This window comes from Galeopterus variegatus, unplaced genomic scaffold, assembly GCF_000696425.1.
Source record: "Galeopterus variegatus unplaced genomic scaffold, G_variegatus-3.0.2 Scaffold488, whole genome shotgun sequence".
NCBI classification, from domain to species: domain Eukaryota; kingdom Metazoa; phylum Chordata; class Mammalia; order Dermoptera; family Cynocephalidae; genus Galeopterus; species Galeopterus variegatus.
In genome coordinates this window covers 266,264-288,066 of record NW_007726599.1, presented here as the reverse complement: position 1 = coordinate 288,066, position 21,803 = coordinate 266,264, and the positions used below count along the sequence as shown (strand labels likewise).

At 40.6% G+C, this 21,803-nt stretch overlaps 1 protein-coding gene across 1 annotated transcript; it reads right to left on the bottom strand.

The window, feature by feature from the left end:
• Nucleotides 1-4,659: 4,659 nt before the first annotated feature.
• On the bottom strand, nt 4,660-21,599 carry SLC16A6 (solute carrier family 16, member 6). Its single transcript, XM_008569375.1, has 6 exons — nt 21,545-21,599; nt 12,667-12,905; nt 10,548-10,691; nt 9,027-9,155; nt 6,044-6,859; nt 4,660-4,984 (listed from the first exon to the last, which is right to left on the bottom strand). Exons 2-6 carry the CDS (start codon nt 12,896-12,898, stop codon nt 4,734-4,736), a joined length of 1,572 nt encoding a protein of 523 aa, XP_008567597.1. The 5' UTR covers nt 12,899-12,905; nt 21,545-21,599; the 3' UTR covers nt 4,660-4,733.
• Nucleotides 21,600-21,803: the final 204 nt, after the last annotated feature.

Genomic DNA, 21,803 nt, shown 5'->3' with positions numbered 1-21,803 from the left:
GCGGGAGCGCCACTGCACTCCCAAGCGGCGCACTGCAGCAGTGCGCCACCAGGCCGGCCCTAAATTGGTTGTTTTAAGTAACGTTTGTAACCATTTAAACTTTTAAAGGCAATGACTTCTCAAAAATAAAAATAAAAAAAAAAAAGAAAAAAGTTTTAAAAAGGCAATGGCTTCTAAACTCTAGGTCCCTATTAGTGAGCCCTATATGTGGGAGCTTTTTAAAATAAGGGTCATGATTTCTGGTTCAGGATATTGGAATGGAGTCTGGAAATCTAAATGTAACAAATACCTTCAGGTGACGCAAATCTGCGCTACAGGAACTCTGACTTGGAATCCATTTTCTATTTTATCACCACGTATTTAAGTTAAATGAAAGGCAAATAAATGCACAAAAGTGACATTACACATTTTTGGAGTATAAAATTGATAACATGGTTAAAGGTTTGGAATATTGTATCATTTAAGGATACTTTGGTCTTAAAAGGGCACATGATCTTAACTCATTTTTACAATTGGAATAATTTTGCTTTTTGGGAGGGAAACAGTCTACACTTATACTGGAACATTATTAAGTCTGAAACATTATGAAGTCAACAAGCTAAAAGTAGAATCTCTTTAACCACAGGAAATGAAAACTGATAATTAGTAAATGTGTTATCAGTGGTTTGATCTTTCCTATTTTTGGCACCTAGATCTAAGAATGACTTGGACCACAGTGACCTTTTCTTGTCAGTCAGGACTGTTTGTTTCAAGTTGTGCTACTGGTGGTATTGACCCATTTCAGTGTCACACATGTGTGGAGCTGGAGCCAGAAGCTATGGTTGACAGGCCAAGTCTAGTCCACCGCCTTTTCTTATTTTTATTTTTTTTAACGACCTGTGAGCTAATAGTGGTTTTTACATTTTTATGTGATTGAGAAAAAATCAAGATATTCCATGTGTGAAAATTTATGAACTTCTNGTTGCCGGACACGGAAAACGACAAAAGACGAAACAAACAAACAAACAAACAAAAAAAACAACTGGAGATGACTGACACCAAGTGCTGCCACGCGGGCATACAGAAGTCTGGAGCTTGGGGTGCACAAATGGGACGAAGAATTGGGAGTCGTCAGTGTAGAAAAGGTACTTAAAGTGCTGGTTGAATTCTGGGGTAGTAAGTTGCTAGTTAGCATGCTTGTTCTTGAGTTGCTGGAAAGGCATATAAATGGTATAAATTCATGGCCACAATTTGTATTTTCTTTCAATACTGTTTGGTGAAGTGCTCTGGGATATCGGGTTAGCTGTCTAATTTCCCCTTTAGGAAGAGATACTCATTGAAGTTATTTTGATTTGGGTGTGAAGGTTTTCACATGAAAAGTAAAGTTGCAAGTTTTTCTGCCACTGTTCTTGTTCTGCACCTTTAGAAAGTCATTACAAAAGCTGAACACCAGGGGGACCTAGTGTCCTTACTAATGCGGCGGTGGCTGGCCCACCTGTTGGACATGGTCACCCTCACTTAGGACATACATTTATGCAAAGACAAATCTGAAGACAAGGACAGCTTCTCTTTTCTCGGTGTAGTGTATATGTATAGGAGTGATCTCTTAGCTGTAACGTCTGAATTGTCTTTAAATTGGTTGTTTTTTTTTTTTTTTCCCTTTTTGTCTTTTTTCGTGTCTGGCAACGGATCACAACCCTCAGTGTCGCGCCCGTACCGGACCGGGACCGGCAACGGGATCGCAACCCTTGGTGTTGCGCCCGTGCCTCGCTCAGCCAGTGAGCGGCCGGTCTGTATGTGGGATCCGAACCCTCGGCGGGAGCGTTTCAAGTTGTGCTACTGGTGGTATTGACCCATTTCAGTGTCACACATGTGTGGAGCTGGAGCCAGAAGCTATGGTTGACAGGCCAAGTCTAGTCCACCGCCTTTTCTTATTTTTATTTTTTTTAACGACCTGTGAGCTAATAGTGGTTTTTACATTTTTATGTGATTGAGAAAAAATCAAGATATTCCATGTGTGAAAATTTATGAACTTCTAATTTCAGTAGCCATAAAGTTTTATTGAAACACAGCCGTGCTTATTCATTTATATATTGTCTACGGCTGCTTTTGACCTGCAATGACAGAGTTGAATAGTTGTGACAGAGACCTCGTGGGGCCTGCAAAGCCTTAAATATTTACCATTTGGATCTTTACAGAAAAAGTCTCCAACCCCTGGCATGGAGAGTCTGTGCTGTTTACTTAGAGATTAGAACAGTTCTTAGGACTATTTTGTAACCGAGTGTAGATAGTCGTAACTATTTGTCCTTATTACTTTCGATGGACTTACTCTATGGCTACCATAATATTTCATTCATGTATTTTTCATTAGGAAATAATTAAGTTCAATCACTGCTCTCATCCTCATTTCAGTTCTTAGCTGAAAATATGCTTGTTCATCTGATTATACTGCTTAAGTTTTATGCCCCTGTCCTGTTATCCATTATTTAATACTTCCCTTGAATTATTTACAGTTGTTTTCTAAGGTGCTTTAAAATAATTTGTATGAAAGATTTCATATGAAATAAAATTGCCCTATTTTCAATGACCAAAAAAAAGACTAATTAAGTTCAATAGATACTTCCCGAGAACTTTTATGTCTCTAGTTAAAAGATTTTGTAGAAAAGTTAAAAAAAAGATTTGAAATGAGTCTTCCTTGAGTTTTTATAACTTTAACTGGATCAATGAATGCTGTAAGAGTCAATAAAAAAACATTATAGCAGAAGAAAATCAGTCTCTTTAAATAAAAAAGCCATAAATTTATTGCAAATCTAGAGGTACCAGAATGTCACTAATACAGAACATATCAGCAATCTTGTTTTTTTATTTTCTTCCAAACATTTAAAATCTTGATTATTGACACACTGAAGTTGGCATACTTTTTTTTTCTTTTCATGCAGTTAACAGAATGGACATAGAGCAGATCTCTCAGAAATCAGTCATAAATATTAAATTGTATTGAACATTCATAGTAAAAAATGCGTTGTAAAGTGCTGAAGTCATTCAGGTAAGTCTGCAAAACTGCCACAAGCTCAGAGTTCTTCTTAAGCAGTGACAGAAATGTGCTACATCCACCTTATTCTAGGTGTGCCTATTTTTGACAGACACTTTGTCATTTTCCACCCCCCATCCTCCCCAAAGTTTTATAGATTGTCCTATTTCTATGGCTGATTAAATGCTATACAAAATGTAGCAGGTGGTGATTAACTATGCCACTTTTCATTTCAGTGCAGAGAAATATTCAAGCTTGTGTGTACCTGTAACCAAACTAGGCTTGTTATATTTTTTTCCCCCTGAGTTGTCATAAATTAACAATAAAGATGAATAACAATGGAGCAGCGTGTATTGGCCATCACCTGTGAGGTGAGATTCAGTAAAATAGGTGAGTAAATTGCCCACCTGTTATCCTCACACTTGCCCTCTTTACAGAAAACTGCTAAAATGAGAAATACTATTCATGTAGCGTAACTCAAAAAAAAAAAAAAAAAGAAAATGACCAGTTACCTGACACTTGTGGCAACTTAGAACAATTAAGTCATGTTTTATATAAGATGTTAATTTCAACTTGTAACTTTGTGATGGTGACATAAATGTCCCCCCCATGTGAAATGCAGAAATGCTTCAACAGATGTTAAAAAAAAAATCGGAAATGCTTCAACAATTCAATGAAATATAATTCTGATCAAAGAAGATCCTCAAGTTTTCTTAAGTGATAAAACAAATTATTTTTTAAAGCTAAGGTGATTTGCTATCCATTAATTTTTCTCCTTTAAATAGCACATGTTGCCTTTAATCCAATTGAAGAATTATTACAACTTGGCCTTTTATGAGGGTAACTTTACAAGTTAAAAAGTATTCTTTGAGACATTTAAAGGACTGCAGAAAGGAAGTAAAAATTCTGCTTATGTCTCAGGTTTTATTTCTTTTGATTACTTTAATCATCCTTGAATAACTTAATAATAAATAGTGGTTTAAATTAAAGACACTACAATCACAGATTTCTGAACAATTAAAAGCAACAGGAAACATTTTAAAATCCCATTTTGTATATTCTGTATTGAAATACTTCTGGTAATGACTGGCCATACAAAGAAGTGGTAATTTTCACATTCAAGAAGTTCAAGTTATATATATTTAAAAAATTGTTCTTTATTAGTCTTAAACTGTCCTTCAATTCCATGCAATATTTGGAAAATTCAGAGGCCATAAGTTGTTAATGGGAACCTTGATATTTTTCAAAGGGTTTAAAAAGCCAATTCAGATTTCTGAAAATTAGAAATTTTTTAAATGATTGAGGTTTTTTTTTTTTGAATGGCTAATTTCGTTTCAAGGACCATGGCTAGATGTCATTTTATCAGATAGTAGTTTATCACATGTGAACACCCTCAAAACTTAAAACAACTTTGCCGATTCATGTCACTATTTTAATATTGGAATGTGAACTAAAGAGTCCTGTGTATCTTTGTATTGCTACTGAATACAGCTAGATTTATATATGGAAGAGTGTTTTTGATTTGGCTTAAAAAACAAGCAAAAAGGAAAACTTCCAAAAAAAAAAAAAAGATGTTGATAGTGCCGTTCACATATACATTCCCTTTAGAATGCAGCTTTGAAAGTGGAGTAGAGTGGGTAGCTTCTCTACTCCCTGTGTCTTCCCTGGTCCCACCCCCGCCCCTCCCCAGCCAACACAGCGGCTGTTGTTACATGAAATCACGTCACACTGGCTCGAGATTCACATGAAGTCTGTGTTCATTTTTCCCAAGATCCATTTCCAGAAAGTCTTCAGGTATGTCTTGTAAAGCTTTCCCACGATGGCTCTCTGCCTTTGTTCCACCTGAACGATGATGCTGACACAGTCCCTTTTTACACGGTCTCACCAGGGCAAGGCATATGGCAGCCACCGCCATGCCAGCTGCACAGGAGTAGAAGGCCCTGCTGTATATCTTGCTGTGGTCCACCAGCAGACCTGGGAGAAAGCACAAGCAGCTGTCAACAACATTATTACTGTCATAAACCCTCTCACCCCGGCTCCCACCAAATTCGGAAACCTCTCCATTTCTTTGCCTTCCTTGTTTTATTTTGTTTTTCTAAAGAAAAAAGGGTGTGGAAGGCAGAAATCTTTGCCAGACTGGACAGAAGAAATAAATCAGACAAACACACAACATACTTGGCACCTGAGAAAATTAAGTTGCTAACTTGTTCGTAGGCTGAGTCTGTCCTAGTAGAGAATCTAAAACATGGGGCAGTAGATGCACGTTTCTTTGAAAAGGTAATATTCTTAAGTAAGGAAAGAGCTGCTTATTTTCACTTGAGTTCATTTCAGGTATCCTTTAACAAGGGAAAAGATTTCTAATCTTCACAAGGGTAAGATTTCTAATTACAATAATTTTAAGGACCTATTTCAGACCTAAGATATGAAACATATCTATGTCCCTCCTACAAGGAAATATTCTGTACTGATTGAAGTATTTGCAGAGTGCAGCTACATGCTCAATTCCCAAACACCTTTCACAAGAAGGGAAGATGACTTATGGAAGTCCCTTAGCTCTATGATTTCAAAAATCAGATGGGTTAGAAAGGTCATAAGTCCAGGGGTTCACCTCTAGCATTAGACAAAGCAAAAGGGTAGAAAAAGCCTGGGATAACTTGGACTGCAGACACAGGTTCTAATCCTGACTTGCTCACTAATTTACCATACCTTTGGCTTAAATCTTTGGCCTCAGTTTCTTCATATTTAAATCAAGTTTGGCTCAGGTAATCTCTAATCCCTGACAGCTCTAAAATTCAATGGAAGTATAAAAATGGAAGCAGATTTTTTTTTTTTATTAGACTTGGACAGGAAGCTAGCACAACTAATAAGGGGAAAGGAGACAAAGGTTTGTATGCTGTGTATTTAAATTACATGAGGGGCTGGCTGGTTGGCTCTGTTGGTTAGAGTGTGGTGTTATAACACCAAAGTCAGGGATTGGGATCCCCATACCCACCAGCTGCCAAAAAATAAAACAAGAATAAAAATGTAAAGTACCTGCAAGGGGTGGTCCAGCCAGTCCTGACACACTCTGAATGAAGATGTAGACCCCAGCTGCAGAAGGCATCTTCTCAATCCCCACGACATCATCTTCAGCCAGCAGTGGGATGTGGGTCCCTCCTATTGTTCCGACCATGCACCCAAAAAATATGCTACATGACATTAGACCCCAGAAGTCAGTAGCAAAAGTAAAGGCAATCAGAGACACAGTCAATAAGATGACACAGATGAGCTCAATGTAGATCTTCCTAATGGGCTCTCTGTTGAGGACAATACCAACTCCGATTCTTCCAAAAACTTCAGCAATGGCCATCGCAGATAATAAAAAAGCAGCACGATCCTGATCAATGCCCAGACTAATGCCCAAAGGGATGATGTACAGGGAAGGTGCAAAGAATCCCAGTGTTGCAAAGAGACCAAATAGTGAATAACAAATAAAACTTGTCTCTTTCAAAATTGAGAAGTCTAACAACGGGACTTTCTTATCACTTTGCTTGGAGCTGGTCTTCACCAGATTCTGCGGTACATCAGTCTTCAGCTCCAGTTCTGTGTTGGTGTGACTAGGCACATTTTTAGGTGAGGTAGTTAGTTCTACTCCTGAGTCAATGGAGTCGATTGAGGTTCGTGTTTTCTCATTTTCAAGCATATATTGCACTTCTTTCCGATTTTCATGTGTGATTATTTTCGGTGACTCTGGTCCTCTGATGATAATTGGTCTTAGCAGTGCTCCGCAGATGATAATGTTTAACTGTATTAGGCCCACGAAAAGGAGGCTGTATCTCCAGCCGATGCTTTCCTTCAGAGCCGTGATTGCTTGAACAGGCAGAAGCGAAGAAGAAATAAAATCTAAGGTCAATAATGGACTCAAGACGCAGGAGAAAATATCAAGAAGAAATATAGATTCAGACTTAGTAATAATTTTTGTGAAAATTTACTCAGCAGTGTGAATGTAATCAATCTAGACTATCCTTTCTTCTAGGCTTTGGTGCATTTTATCAATCAATAAGGACAAAATGTGCATAATAATTATCATATATATATGATAATGATAAAATATTTTCAGCCCACGTCTCTAAAAGAGCTTTGGAGGGTGCATTTTTCCAGGGCACCAGAAATGCAATAAGTTTGTGATCTAGATGAAAGTTTGGCAAACAGCAGCCCGTGGGCCAAATCAAATCTGCTGCCTGTATTGATTAATAAAGCTTGACTGGAACACAGCCCTGCTCATTCATTTACAGTGTACGGAAGCTTTTGTGCTGTAACAGCAGAACAGAATAATGGTGACAGAGATTATATAATCCTCAAAGTCTACAGTGTTGACTATCTGGTTATTTATAAAAAGAATTTACCAACCTGTGAGCTATATTATACCTCATCAATCCTTAGGAGTAGTGGATTAAATAAAAAATAAACTAAGAATGTAAAAGTTCATATGATTATCCTAGAATTAAGTAATACAGTTCTCCAGTTTCTACCCGAGGTATGGCCTTAACTACCTGAGATCTCTTCCTTCTTCCTGCCATTAAGTTGGGTCCTAGGCTGCTGGCCAGAGCCTGGAGGGGTAGGCTGGACACAGGAACGTGAGGTGGAGGCTATGGCCAAACAGCATAAAGCTCCATAGCTACAACAGGACAATGCAGGCCCCACAAGATCTTAAAGTATTTTTTTAATCATCCTAGAAAGGTTAAGTGATGTTCAGTATAATTTCATTTTACTGTATTGTAATTCTTTGAGTGTTGACATGGTAACTCGGGTAACCAGAAGATCGGCTTAGCAAGAGCCCCACATTCCTTGCAAAGCTCCACTTACCTTTGTAGCATGTTTTATTGAGCCCTCTTGTTCTCCCCGTTAATATGGAAAACTTAGAATGGCAAAATATTTCAGGCTTGGGTATTTCTAAATGCTCTGTACTCCTCTGACAATAATTGGTCTAATTTTCCTTTCTCCATATGGCATTTCTTGAGTGTCTACCAAAGTGCTGGGGGACAGTGCCCAGTGCTAGGGAACAAAGCTGACCAAGACGTAGTCTACCCTCAGGGCACTCACTGCCCACTGATCTCTCTCTCTTTAATGTTTGATTTGGAAAAATTTCAAACTGACAGAAAAGTGGAGAAAATGACACCTACATGCCTGCTCTTCACCTAAATTCAACAATTAACATTTTTATCTCTGTCTCTCTCTCTCTATATATATATATTTACATGCACACATGGAACCATCTGAAAAGCTTCAGACAGTATGACATGTCACTCCTAAATACTTCTACCCGCACCTCCTATGAATAAAATGAAATCTACTGGCACATTCATCAAGACATGGCAGAGGGGCCGAGCCCGTGGCGCACTCGGGAGAGTGCGGCGCTGGGAGCACAGCAGCGCTCCCGCCGCGGGTTCGGATCCTATATAGGGATGACCGGTGCACTCACAGCGCTCACTGACTGAGCGCGGTGCGGCCGGTCTCAAAAAGGACAAAAAAAAAAAAGACATGGCAGAGAAAGAAATAAATCTGGGTCTCCAAGGTGATCTGTCTACTACTTTAGTTTTCTTGTAATTTACATATTAACATTAAGACAGGGAAATAAAACAGGTATAAAAATTTTGCTGTGAGATTATCCACACACAGACTTTATTAACAAAATTTAAATCCACATTAAATATAGCTCTTTTGATAAAGGAGAGAAATAATAATATGAAAAATCCCATATCACTAAATTATTTAGAAAAGCATGTTTCAATAAAGCCTTATCATTGAATATGTGATCTTCCTATTTATGTAAACTTGGACTATTGTTAAAATGGTTTGAATTCCTAAAATGGGGCTTAGGAAAGATATGTCCTAAAAATGAACTGGAGAAGAGACATCAAATCACCTTTCATTATGTATGCAGTTAAAGTCATCCATTGGCCAACTGTTGGCAAAATTAGTGTAGCAAGGACCCCCTTATTCCACATTAACACATGGACTACTGTAGTTCACCTACCTGGTGCAAAAGCAAACACAGCGAAACATTCTCCCGAAGACGCAACTGCAGTAACCATGGAACGTCTTTTGTCAAAGTACTGTGATAGAATGGTTACAGTTGGGAGAAAACTAAAGCAGTACCCCAAACCTGTGAAAGAAAGTAAAAAAGTATAGTGAGAAACGTGCACTAACTGATACTGTAAGGATGCATTTAAAGATCTAGAATTTTTGTTTCTGTTTTTGAATCATAAGTTCTGGGAGCCAAGTAATTCATTCTGGAAAAAAGGTGACATTACAAAGACAAATGGGTTTCATTAAAGATCTGGATAAGCTGTAACAGTTGTTTTGGGATGCTAGAAGTATAAAAAACTGTTTTCTTTTTTGTTATTGTTTTTTGTTTACTTTTCTGCATTTTTTTTTCCAAATTTAGGTAATTCACAATGGACAAAACTATTATTGAATATAGTTTTTATGTAAGACTTGTATTTGGAAATGTCTTTTGATATGTGCAGAAATATGTGAACAATTTAAAGTGTGCAAATCTTAACTGAGAGTGAGTATTATATATATATATATATATCATCTATGAGTAATATGGACTCCTTTTATTTTTTTTTGTCTTTTTTCGTGTCCGGGAACAGATCGCAACCCTCAGTGTCGCGCCCGTACCGGACCGGGACCGGCAACGGGATTGCAACCCTCGGTGCTGCGTCGTATAACTTCGTATAATGTATGCTATACGAAGTTATTACGCAGGGACTCCTTTTATTTTTTTTTGTCTTTTTTCGTGTCCGGGAACAGATCGCAACCCTCAGTGTCGCGCCCGTACCGGACCGGGACCGGCAACGGGATTGCAACCCTCCGTGTCGCGCCCGCCCCTCGCTCAGCCAGTGAGCAGGAACCGGTCTGCATGTGGGATCCGAACCCTCGGCGGGAGCGCCACCGCACTCCCAAGCGGTGCACTGTAGCAGTGCGCCACCGGGCCGGCCCCAATATGGACTCCTTTTAAAGGAAAAAAAGTTTTCTTAAGACTGCCAAGAATAAGTCCAGCACACTGCAGCCCCCTACAGCCTAGAATCCTCAGACCCTGATTTCAGAAATACTGGCTAAAGAAATCCAAGTCTTACTTTGTGCAAATCAGGTCTTTTAGCTGTACACTATAGCAAAAGAGAAGTTATTGTCATCATTGGTAATTCTTCTTTTTTAAAGATCAAACAAAAACTCTTGGACGCTTGAGAATAGGTTCCCATATTCCCTGTAGTCCCATATATACAGCCCAGTTCAAAATCACTGACCTGAGACACGATTAATTTTGAAGAAAAAAGGAGAGAGAAAGAAATACAATTTGGGTTTAATTTCCTCTTTCTCCTTCCTTGTTCTTCAAACCCAGTATCTAGAGAACTTTCTCCTTTTTTTGGCGGCTTGATGGTATGGGGATCCAAATCCTTGACCTTGGTGTGACAACACTGTGCGCTAACCAACTGAGTAATCAATCGGCCAGCCCTTCCTGAGAACTTTTGAGCCAAGGAGGAATACTTACCAGAAATGACCCCGATGCTGATGTACATGTGGTAAACTTCTTGGGAAAAGGAGGCAGTCACCATCCCGATGCTGACAAGCAGCCCTCCCAACATCACCACCAGACGGTGTCCAAAACGATTGCTCAGGATCGTGGAGAGGGGAGCTGCAGGAAAGGGACACAAAGTGTTATTTTAGCTCCTAGAGGCTTCAGTGTTAACGTCAATAAAATTCCTTCCTCCAAGTCTTGAACGTGGAGATGGTGCAAGATACAAAAATACATTCATGCAGTGGCTACTTAAGTCAGTTCAGGGATTATTTTCCCATTTGTTCATATTAAAGTCATAGTGTAAAACTAATATCTATATTTTTAGATGAAAGATTTTGACTCCCATGAGCATCTACAAAATTAGAGATGCATTTAATTTATGTTATTTTATAATAAAACTTGGTTTTCCTATGATTGCTTCAATCTTTTTTTTTCCTTAAGCTCCATTTAGGGTCAAAATTTGGTTAGTTTCATTTGATTTTTCTGAAAATGATACAGGATGAAAATATAGTGAATTCTTAGTTATGCAGAGGATAGCTGTGGGATAGATAATTCAAAATGGTGATGAATCATAATTTGCTGATGTCCCCTAGGACATTTATTTATTTTAAAAGATGACTGGTAAGGGGATCTTAACCCTTGGCTTGGTGTTGTCAGCACCACGCTCAGCCAGTGAGCCAACCGGCCATCCCTATATGCGTTCCGAACCCGGGGCCTTGGTGTTATCAGCACCGCACTCTCCCGAGTGAGCCAGGGGCCGGCCCCCCCAGGACATTTAAATATGTCCACTTAGTTTCCTAGTGATATGTTACTTAATATGGACTTGACTACCCTGAGATAAGTGAACCTTTGAGAGTCAGGTCAAAGACAAGCAACACAGAACATGCGAGATAAAGGGGCAGTAAAAAAAGATTCAATTTTGCTGGGGTTCGTCCATACATATCTATCACATTCGTTATTAAAATGCATACTGATACTGAATGCAGCTCATAATAAAACCACTATCATCATTTTGAGCCAGTATGTTGGCTCAAAGCATTAACAACTAGAATAATAGCATTTATAAGAATTAACTTCTGGGATTGTACCCCCTGCAGTATGATGTACAGTTACAAATGCGTAAGTTAAAATAAAAAAAAATGAATGAAAAAAATAAGACCAAATAAATAAAGAAAGAAATATACAAATTAAAAGAAAAAAAAAAGAATTATCTTCTGCTACAATAGTATCAACTGGAAATTTCTTGTTGACTACTTTGTTATCTTTGGTTATAAAAGAGCTAACTAACACTTAAGCTTTGGGATCTTTACTTAGATTACCAAATATAAAATTTTGGTTCTAATTCATTTACTTTATCTTTCTGAGAAAGTAAGCATTCTACAATTTAGAATCTTCATACTCAATTAAAGTGGAACTAGGAGCTATTTCGTGAAACTTGGAAGAAATAGTGTGAGGACCAAAAAGAAAAATACCTACTTTACCCAATGGGTAGAAACACATGGAGCTGCCTTAAGACATTAAATGGCTAAAAATAAACTACATTGAAAGAAGGGCTTTAATGTCAGCGATAACGTCAGAAATAATAGTTTCATGACAGGATATTAGAGTAAAGTTAGGAAAGTGTAAGGTCAGCCTGGTTACAACCTTTCACACATCCCATCTTTCTTCTTCATGTATCCACATTTACATGTTTCCAACCTGCTTTCTAAGCACATTTTCATGAGACCGGGGCCTTATATGCCAAGTGCTTTTTGACGTTGCTTCTTTATACAATGACTCTATCCTCATAGAACTGGGGTTTATTGCTATCCTCAAAGTAATCTACAGAATCCTAAGAGTGTGTAGACACATTTAATACATGTGTTTTAAACTGAAGGCAGTCAAGGCTGACATATAAGGCTTTTTTCTTCAGTGCCTCTTGTTTCTTGCTAATCCCCAACCCTCTGAAAACTGTATTACTTAATTGAGGCTGGAAAGAACCAACAGGTCACATAAGGGAGTGATCGCAAACACACCAGGACTACCATTACACAGTGAGGCCAATTAAAAGGGCAAACGCTTACGTCATGGTTAGGCTGAAAGATGTACTCACCTGTAAATGTTAAGACAAACACACATATTGATATTATCCATGAGATCCTGCTATTGGATTCATCAAAACTGTCCATTAAATCATTAAAGAAGACACCAAATGTCTTGATGATGCCATAGGTAAAGACTTCAACGAAGAAAAAAGCAGCAGCTACTGCCCAGCCCCATCCTCCATCAGGCACTTGAGTATACACATTGGCTCGGGAACAAAGCTTTGATTTCTTTTGGGTCATTCTTAATCTGAAATAAAAAGTTTAAAAAAAAAAAAAAAGATTCAGACCAGCAATAGCATGAGGGCTGACGATTCTAATACTCTTTAGCAAACTTCACAGGTAAGAGCTACTTACCACATTTCTTAGGTTGTTGAATATGTAAACCATGTATAGTTAGTATAAAGTCTTTGGACAATTATCTATCTTCTATTGTACATGGAGCCCCCAAACAACTTGGAAGTAAGACTTCTGTGACAGTTAAATGGGAAGAACAAATAAACATAAGGAATCAGAGCAGAATATTTAGAGGCACTTTTAAGGACACAAAAGTGCCACCAGACCAGATACTGATGCTGGCCTTGGATGAGACAATTTAGGCAAAGAAAGACTGAATTAACTATAAGGAATGCTGATCAGAAATGAAGCCTGGAAAGGGAGGCTGAAGGGCAAGCACTGACAGTATGTCTAGCACCTTCTATGGAATAAGTGCTTGAGATGCCATATGCATCTTGGCTTGATGCTGCTGGCCCTTAAGATCATGCAGCCAACTCTTCCTGCTCCCATTTTTCTACTCAGTAAGCAACATTCTGATTATGCTTTGATGTCCCATGTGGATGAACTTGCACGGACAGAATGCAACTATACATCAAAATATGGGAATTCACTCTTCTGGGAGTTTGTTTAATATGAGTAATTTCCTCAAAGTTGAACACTACTTGCTGTATTAGCAATTGAGCTTCTGAGCACATGACAAATACTCTGGAATACAGTGACTAAATAAGGCACCACAAACCCACAGGGCTCTCTCTGGCCACCAGTTAATGTAACCAAGCTACCCCGACCCCTCTGTGCCTTTTCATTCAAACCACAACAAACATCTGAAGGAGCAGACCTGTGCGGGAACACCACTAAAAGACACCGTATTTAACACTGGAGGGAGGGTGGCTTAACTTGAGTCTTCTGAATTGGGCCCTAGGACAGGAATACTGTCGTTTCCAAAGCTTCTGAAATTATATACTTTGAAACAGTGATGTGGATTTTTAGCCCAACTAAAAGTTAATGATATCTGTAATAACAGAGTCCTTGGTTTTAGAGCTCTTATTAGCAATCGACCTCAAGTTTAAGAATTCTTTACAATTATGCAATTGTATACAGGTGAGTTTTCAGGATGCTTGTGTATCCTTTTCCTAGCCCTAAGTTGTCATGTTCAAGCTTCTAAAGCAAAAGCTTTACTGATAATGGAGGGCAACTGAAAAATAATAGGACACAACGTTATCTATCCAGCAGATTTGCCGATTTCTGATCTTGAGACCTAATATTCTAAATGTACTGCATAAATCAGAAAAAGCAGCAAATCTGACCTAACTTCCTATCATGCATCCTATTGACAGTGCCATTCCCACAGTAGCTAGTACTTGGCTAATGATTATATACTCACTTTATACTCTATTACTGTTAGATATTAGGTTGAATAAGACAGAGCATAAGATGCTTTTCAAAGCTTATGTCCTTGGCAGCAAAGGCCTTTGCGTTTTGATGTGTGTTGATGTGTCATGCCTGAGCAAACAGCAAGGTGAGAAGGGCCGTTAGATAGCTCAGGATGCAGGCTGAGCAGCCACAGAATAGTGTGTCATCAGTGTTCACAACACTCTTCTCCATCAGCCTTTCGACAGTCACCCTCAGGATGAGGCAACTGGGCAGAGCAGTGAAAACAGCACTAGGCTGAAGATTTAGAGACCAAAAAAAAGTGTACTTCCCAGCGCCGGTGATACCATAGTATTTATCCCCGGGGTGGGGGTGCTGGTGGGAAGGAGGGGAGTGTCATTTTATTCTCCTGCCAGGCCATCAGTTTGAGCTTTTCCTTGTGAAGACCACAACTCCCCTAAGAGCCTCTCAGCTGGCTCCATTTGTCCACTACAATTCATCTTTTTGAGATGTTGCATTGTCGTGGCATTTTTCTGCTCAGACTTTTTCAGGAGCTTTCCTCTTTCTGAAGGATAAAATCCACTAATTAGCCTGACTTCCACTGTCCTTCATAATTGGACCCCAACCTATCTTTGTAGCCTTATTTCTTCTGGTTCCGAAGCTTGATCACCTGCTCTTTAGTCTCCCACCACCTTGACTTTGGCTATGCCATTTCCCCAAGCTGGGTGCCCTCTAAAACCTCTAAGGTCCTGTCCCACCAAATCCTTTTTCCATAATGCTTCCTCCAACCAACTCAACCTAATGGACTCTTTTCGTCATATGACAGGTATCATTTAATGATGGGATATTACTTTCTTTTATGCATTTATCTTATTTGCTCAATTAAATTATAAGCTCACAAAATCTGGGGCCCATATGTGTTTGTACCCCTACCCCCCATACCTTGTACACAGTTTTGATTTATGTTTTCAACAAAGTACCTACTAGGTGCCAGGCCCTTTGCTTTCACTGTGGGGATACTACAGTGAAAAGACCTAAAGATGGTCTCTGCCTCTATGGATGACAATATTTATTGATAATAATGATAAGGAAACTTAAGACTGAAATGTATCCCATTTAAAACCATTTGACCACGTCCTTGCAGAGCTCAGCTCATTTCTGGCAAGCAGTCAGGACTAAGTGGCTACTAAGTCCAAGGTCATATTAGCACGATTGTTCAAACTCAGAAGGGTGCCATAAGGTTTTAGAATCTTAATGGAGGGCTCGGGACCAACTTGAATAAAAGCATATTGGAATAAAATTGATAAAAGCCCCAGAGAGACAAGCTAAATCTCTCTTTATTCTAAAATCACTGTAAAATTAAGAGACAACCTTTTCATTGGATTGCATTTAGATGAATGGGATTAGATTCCAGTTTTTGTCTGAGCTGAGACTACCTACTGTATCAGTTTTCTGTTGCTTATAACAGAATATCTAAAACTGGGTAATTTATATATATATAAAAAAATCATTTCTCACTGTTTTGGAGGCTGGGGAGTCCAAGGTCCCAGGGGGAAATCTGATGAGGGCCTTCTTGGTGGCAACTGTCTACAGAATTCTGTGGCAACACAGGGTATCACAAGAGTGGCAAGAGCATGTTCACTCTCCTTATAAAGCCACCAGGCTCCTCTCTGATAGGCCATTAAACCATTAACCCATGATTCGATTAATCAATCTATGAGGGCAGAGTTCTCACAATCCAATCACCTCTTAAAGGTGCCACCTCTCAAATACCATATTGGAGTTTAAGTTCCAACACGAGCTTTAGGAAGTGTTTAAATAGAGATTGTGGGGGAACAATTTTTTTGTCAAAGCTCAAAGCTCTCTTGACCTCCCTGTACAAAGAGGGCTGTGAACTGTTTGGCCACTTAACTGTGTGAGCTTGAGAAAGTCACTTCACTTCTCTGTGCAAGTTCCTCATTAGTCAGATGAGAAGGTTGGACTGGAGAATCTGTAAGGCTCCATCCAGCTTTAACAGGTGGTATTTTTTTTTCACCAAAGTACCTACTAGGTGTCAGACCCTTTGAAACTCAAATTTAGCACAGAGTTCTATTAATCAACTGATTCCTCAGGCCAAACCTTGTGGCCCAAGCAGAGGAGCTGGGAGGGAGATGCAAACACTAAACGGTTGTTGCAAACATGGTGCAAAGCAGCTGGACACTGGTTCAATGTGACCTATGACAGCTGGTTCGAAGGCAGCAGACTTGTAATTGCTCTACTTCTATTTACTTTCTGAGACCCTGCTGGGTGATCAACTCGTTTGTTTTTTAAAACTCTGCTTTAGGGCTATGCAACTGTATCCTAGCTAGATTCAAATATAATTTTCACCTGCATTCTTGGGTTTTTGGAGGACAGAAGGTTGCTTTCTTCTTCTGACTAGGATTGTCATAAAGGAAAGATAACATCCTCAACCTACTCCTTTATGCCTTTATTATTCTATCATTCTAAAGCATCCTATGCCCTATTATATTTAGCTTTGAAGATAAGACCACAGGATAGACTAACAGAACAACGTGGTTTCTAAAACTTAACGGAGATAACATCTACATCTTGCATGTTAAGACTGCACATGGCAGGCAACTACAGGGCAGTCAACAGCTCTTTCCAGACCCAGTGCCTGGCACAGCATTTGCTATACAGTATGTGCTCAATAAAAGTTAATTACACAGGTGGAGTCTTGGGGGTACTTCTAAAGCAATGCACAACTCTTTCCTAAAAAAACTGAGTCATAAGATGAGGAAATGCCTGGTCACAGAATAAACCCTTTCCTGGACTTTTCTCCTTTTCTTTTTTCCATTCGTTCATCAGAAGGCCAATTGGCTTTACAACCTATCTGCCTCTGCAAACAAAGCAACTGAGGCCTGAAATTTGAACTCGATTACTTAGAAGCCTCTACAATGTCCAGAATACAGAAATTGTCCATTTTGGTTTCATGGTCATGTGAACTAACATGATGGGAAAGGGTATTAGTTAGCTGCGCAGGGATGTAACTGGTGAGGCAAGCGGAGTGATCCTATGGCCTTGGGTGAATCATTTTGCTTCTTGTGTCCTCAAGGTAAATACAGAGTTAAACTAGACCCTGATGATCTCAGATCTCTTTCTGCCCTAAGAATCTACAATTCTCCGATAGCCTTTGACCCTGACTTGCTCTAAGTCCTTTGAAGGTGAGGCCTATGTCTTTGTCTCCCTAAAGCCCTCAGGCAGTATTTGTTGAAGTTCTGTTTATCATAACTAGCTGCACTATCTTGGAAAAAAATCACTTAATCCCTAGATCTCATCATCTGTAAAAGTAGGGGTTAGACGCAGCAGTTCCTCTGTCTTTCCCAACTGTAAAATTCTACAGTTCTGAATGGGAGTTCCTGGTAGCTGTCTTCCCTTCACCCTGGTGTTGTTCTGAAGGAAGTGCAATGACAAAGTACACCGGGCGGTTTGGAGTCTTTCCTAGTAGCATTTGGCTGTCTTACGTGTCCTCTTAAATGGGCATTCTGCCAAGGCTTAGAAATCTGTGACACTAGGGAGTTTCACTCTGATTTAACTTGTTGATAAAAGATTAGACTTGAGGGCATGAAAAGTGAGAAATATAGGGTTATTATATGAGGGATCTTCACAAAGATCATGGAAAATGCATATTATGAAAAAAACTATGCATGGATTTCAAAATTTTCTTTTGTGTGTGTGTGTGTCTGTGTGGCTGGCTGGTACAGGGACTGAACCTTGGACCTTGGTGTTAGCACCACGCTCTAACCAACTGAGGTAGCTGGCTAGCCCATATTTTTTGTTTTTTGTCTGTGTTTTCTGGGGGGCAGATTTGAAAAATTTTTTGCATCAAAATAAAATCATACTACCTTATTATAACATGTCTGAACAGGATCTAGTTTGAGGCACTAAGAAGGATAAGACATCAGTTTGAAAACAGCCCCTATCAGAGCAACATGAATTCTGCTAAAATTGAAGCAACAAACATCTAATTTATGGTGAAGCTTGGCTGGAAGAATGGTGAAATCCTTGATACTTTATGAAAAGTTTATGGAGACTATGCCCCAAAGACATCAGTTTACAAATGGATAACTCTTTAATAAGGGACAAGACAATGTTGAAGATGAAGTCTGCAACAGCAAACCATCCACATCAATTGGTGAGGAAAAAATTAATCTCGTTCGTGCCTTAATTAAAGAGGACCAATGATTAACAGCAGAAACAACAGCCAACACCACAGACATCTCACTTGGTTCAGCTTACACAATTCGGACTGAAAAATTAAAGTTGAGCAAAACTTCTGCTTGGTGGGTGCCAAAACTATTGCACCCAGATCCACTGCAAACAAGAGCAAAGCTTTCAATGGAAATTTTAAATAAGTGGGATCAAGATCCTGAGCATTTTTTCAAAGAATTGTAACAGGAGATGAAATACGACTTTACCAGTATGATCCTGAAAACAAAGCACAATTAAAGCAATAGCTACCAAGAGGTGATCTAGTCAGAGCAAAAGCAAACTGGTCAAGAGGAAAGGTCATGGCAATGGCTTTTTGGGATGATCATGGCATTTTGCTTGTTGACTTTCCGGAGGGCCAAAGAACATCTGCTTATCATGAGAGTGTTTTGAGAAAGTTAGCCAAAGCTTTAGCAGAAAAACACCTAGGAAAGCTTCACCAGAGTCCTTCTCCACCATGACAATGCTCTTGCTCATTCCTCTCATCAAATAAGGGCAATTTTTTTTTTTTTTTTTAAAAGATGACCGGTAAGGGGATCTCAACCCTTGACTTGGTGTTGTCAGCACCACGCTCAGCCAGTGAGCCAACCGGCCATCCCTATATGGGATCCGAACCCGTGGCCTTGGTGTTATCAGCACCGCACTCTACCGAGTGAGCCACAGGCCGGCCTAAATAAGGGCAATTTTAACTTATTATTATTATTATTAATTTTTTTGTTGTTGCCGGCCAGTACAGGGATCGAACCCTGGACCTTGGTGTTATCAGTATCATGCTCTAACCAACTGAGCTAACTGGCCGGCCCAAACAAGGGCAATTTTATGAGTTTCAACAGGAAATCATGAGCCATCCATTCACCTTACAGTCCTGATTTGGCTCCTTCTGACTTCTTTTTGTTTCCTAATCTTAAAAAATCTTTAAAGGGCACCTGCTTTTCTACCGTTAATAATGTAAATACAACTCAAATGACATGAGTTAAAGAAAATAATGTAAAAAAAACTGCATTGTGGGCCGGCCCGTGGCTCACTCGGGAGAGTGCGGTGCTGATAACACCAAGGCCCCGGGTTTGGATCCCGTATAGGGATGGCCGGTTGGCTCACTGGCTGAGCGTGGTGCTGACAACACCAAGTCAAGGGTTAAGATCCCCTTACCGGTCATCTTTTAAAAAAAAAAAAACAACAACTGCACTGACATGGTTAAATTCCCGGGACCCTCAGTTCTTTAGGGATGGACTGAATAGCTGGTAGGATCACTTAGAAAAGTGTCTTGAACTTGATGGATCTTATGTTGAGAAATAAAGTTATACATTTTATTTTTATTTTTTAATTACATTTTCCCACAAACTATTTGAAGTCCCCTAGTAGACCATCAGAGTGTTAGTCCAGGGTCAATTCAGAGCAAATTTCAAAATGCAAGATCTGGATGGAAATGGGATGGCTACCTGGGCAGCAGAGCCTGAGCAAATGCACTGAGAATCTCCATTCTTCTTAAAGACACAGTCTGGAGAACAGCTTTTGACAATTTGTTTCTGGCCAAACTTGTCAAAACCAGTCTGTATTTGAGTGAAGTTCATTTAAATTCTCTAATAAAAAAAAAAAAATCCCAAACCTAACATGGATGGCTGCCACACAGGGCTGAATCATTGGATACAACCAATTCACCCATTTTACAAGACCAAGATGTTGAAACTTGAACCCCTAATTTAAGTGTCCTCCTCAGGAGTTCCACTGAGGAAAGTCCTTTTTGGGAAACCACAGGAAGAAAACTCAGGGTTAGTGGTACTTATTTAAAAGGAGATTTTCCACTTGGCTGCATTATTTACATACTGCAAGTTTCTGTCTTGGATAGAACTCCCTTAATTGTGAGAAGAGGTGCTTCTACTATATTCATTGGACAGGATGTATGGTTTTGATCCCCAAAATGGTGCTTGGGACATGGGGAGATGCATCACTTAGATTTCACCATAAGCACTTGTTTCCCGCCCCCCCCAAACAAAACACCCATCTTACTATGATTTGCGAAAATAATAAGATCACTGAGAAATCTCATTCCCCAGGGAAGAAACCATCTCCTGCTAGAAGGAGCTGGCACAGAGTGTCTAACTGTGGGAACAAACCTGGCTTCCAGGATAAGTTGTCGCTGCTCTCCCCAGTTGCCTCCGGGAGCTTTTTCTGTCGCCCCCCGCGTTTGGTAACATTTTACATGCCACCTAATAAACTTCTATCACCTGTCTGCGGGGGGATTAAAAAAAAAAGGAACAACCCAAAAGGAAATAACCCATCTCCTCTGCAAAACTATCCTCCCTAGCTACAGAACTGCTCAGCTGCACGCGCTTTCTTGCGGTCGGCAGCCCCGGGAACCCTGGAAGTTGCGCGGGACCAGCCGTCAGCCGCTGACAGTTCTGGCCGTCCAGGTGCAGGACGCGCGCTCTGCAGCGGAGTCCCTGCCACCCCCCCAGGGGCAAACGTTGGTCGCCCCGGGGAGGGGTGTGTTGGCGGGGGAGACGGGGAGACAGGGCGCCCCACTTTCCCTCGCGCTGCCTCAGTGACCGCCCGGTGCGCGCGCGAGCCTGGGGAAGGAAGGTACCTCTGACATTTCGCTCTGGTGACGCGCAGGCAACTTCATGCGGAAAATCCACGGAGGGGCTGAGCCTGCCGCCCCCGACTCCCCCGACGGCCTGGAGCCCCTCACCCAGGGCGGGGGGCACCCAAAGGCCAGGCCTGCCCTTCAGTAGTGTCCGGACCCCAACTGTACCAGGGTCACGGACGTTCAACTCTGGGCTGCGCAGCCCGGCGAGAGCGCGGCATCCTGGTGGCCCTGGGCAGTGCTCACTGTCAGAGAGGATATGTGCCGGAATAATCTCTCCAAACTGCTAAGATGTTAGGTGGTCTCCTCCGCCTCCCCCACCCAAAAAAGACCCCAACACAGATTTTGAAAAAGCAACCCACGGCCCACCACCCAACTTTTAAACGTGTAAAATAATAAAACCAACTCACCAAGTTAGAAGGGAAGAGAATAAACCCCAAAGGGCTCCCAATAAGGCGGAGGCTTGGCCTCCCCCTCCTTATAAGCCGCTCAGTAACATGAGAAAACGTTTAACCCCTTAGGGCGGGGGCCTAAGCCAATCTGCACTTGGCTCCCGCCGGTCGGCCCGGACCACCCCGGCCCCCACCCGCTCCGCGCCTCCGGCCCCCGACCACACCCTCCCCCGCCCCCAGCCCGGTGCCTGCGCCCGGCCGGTGCGTGCAGCCGCCC

Coding starts and splice junctions, on each gene's coding strand:
- SLC16A6 (XM_008569375.1), bottom strand. CDS start 12,898: ATGACCCAAAAGAAATCAAAGCTTTGTTCCCGAGCCAATGTGTATACT. Junction 10,692..12,666: donor GTTTGTCTTAACATTTACAG/GTGAGTACATCT, acceptor CCTTTCCTGCAG/CTCCCCTCTCCACGATCCTG. Junction 6,860..9,026: donor TGTGTTTGCTTTTGCACCAG/GTAGGTGAACTA, acceptor TGCCTGTTCAAG/CAATCACGGCTCTGAAGGAA.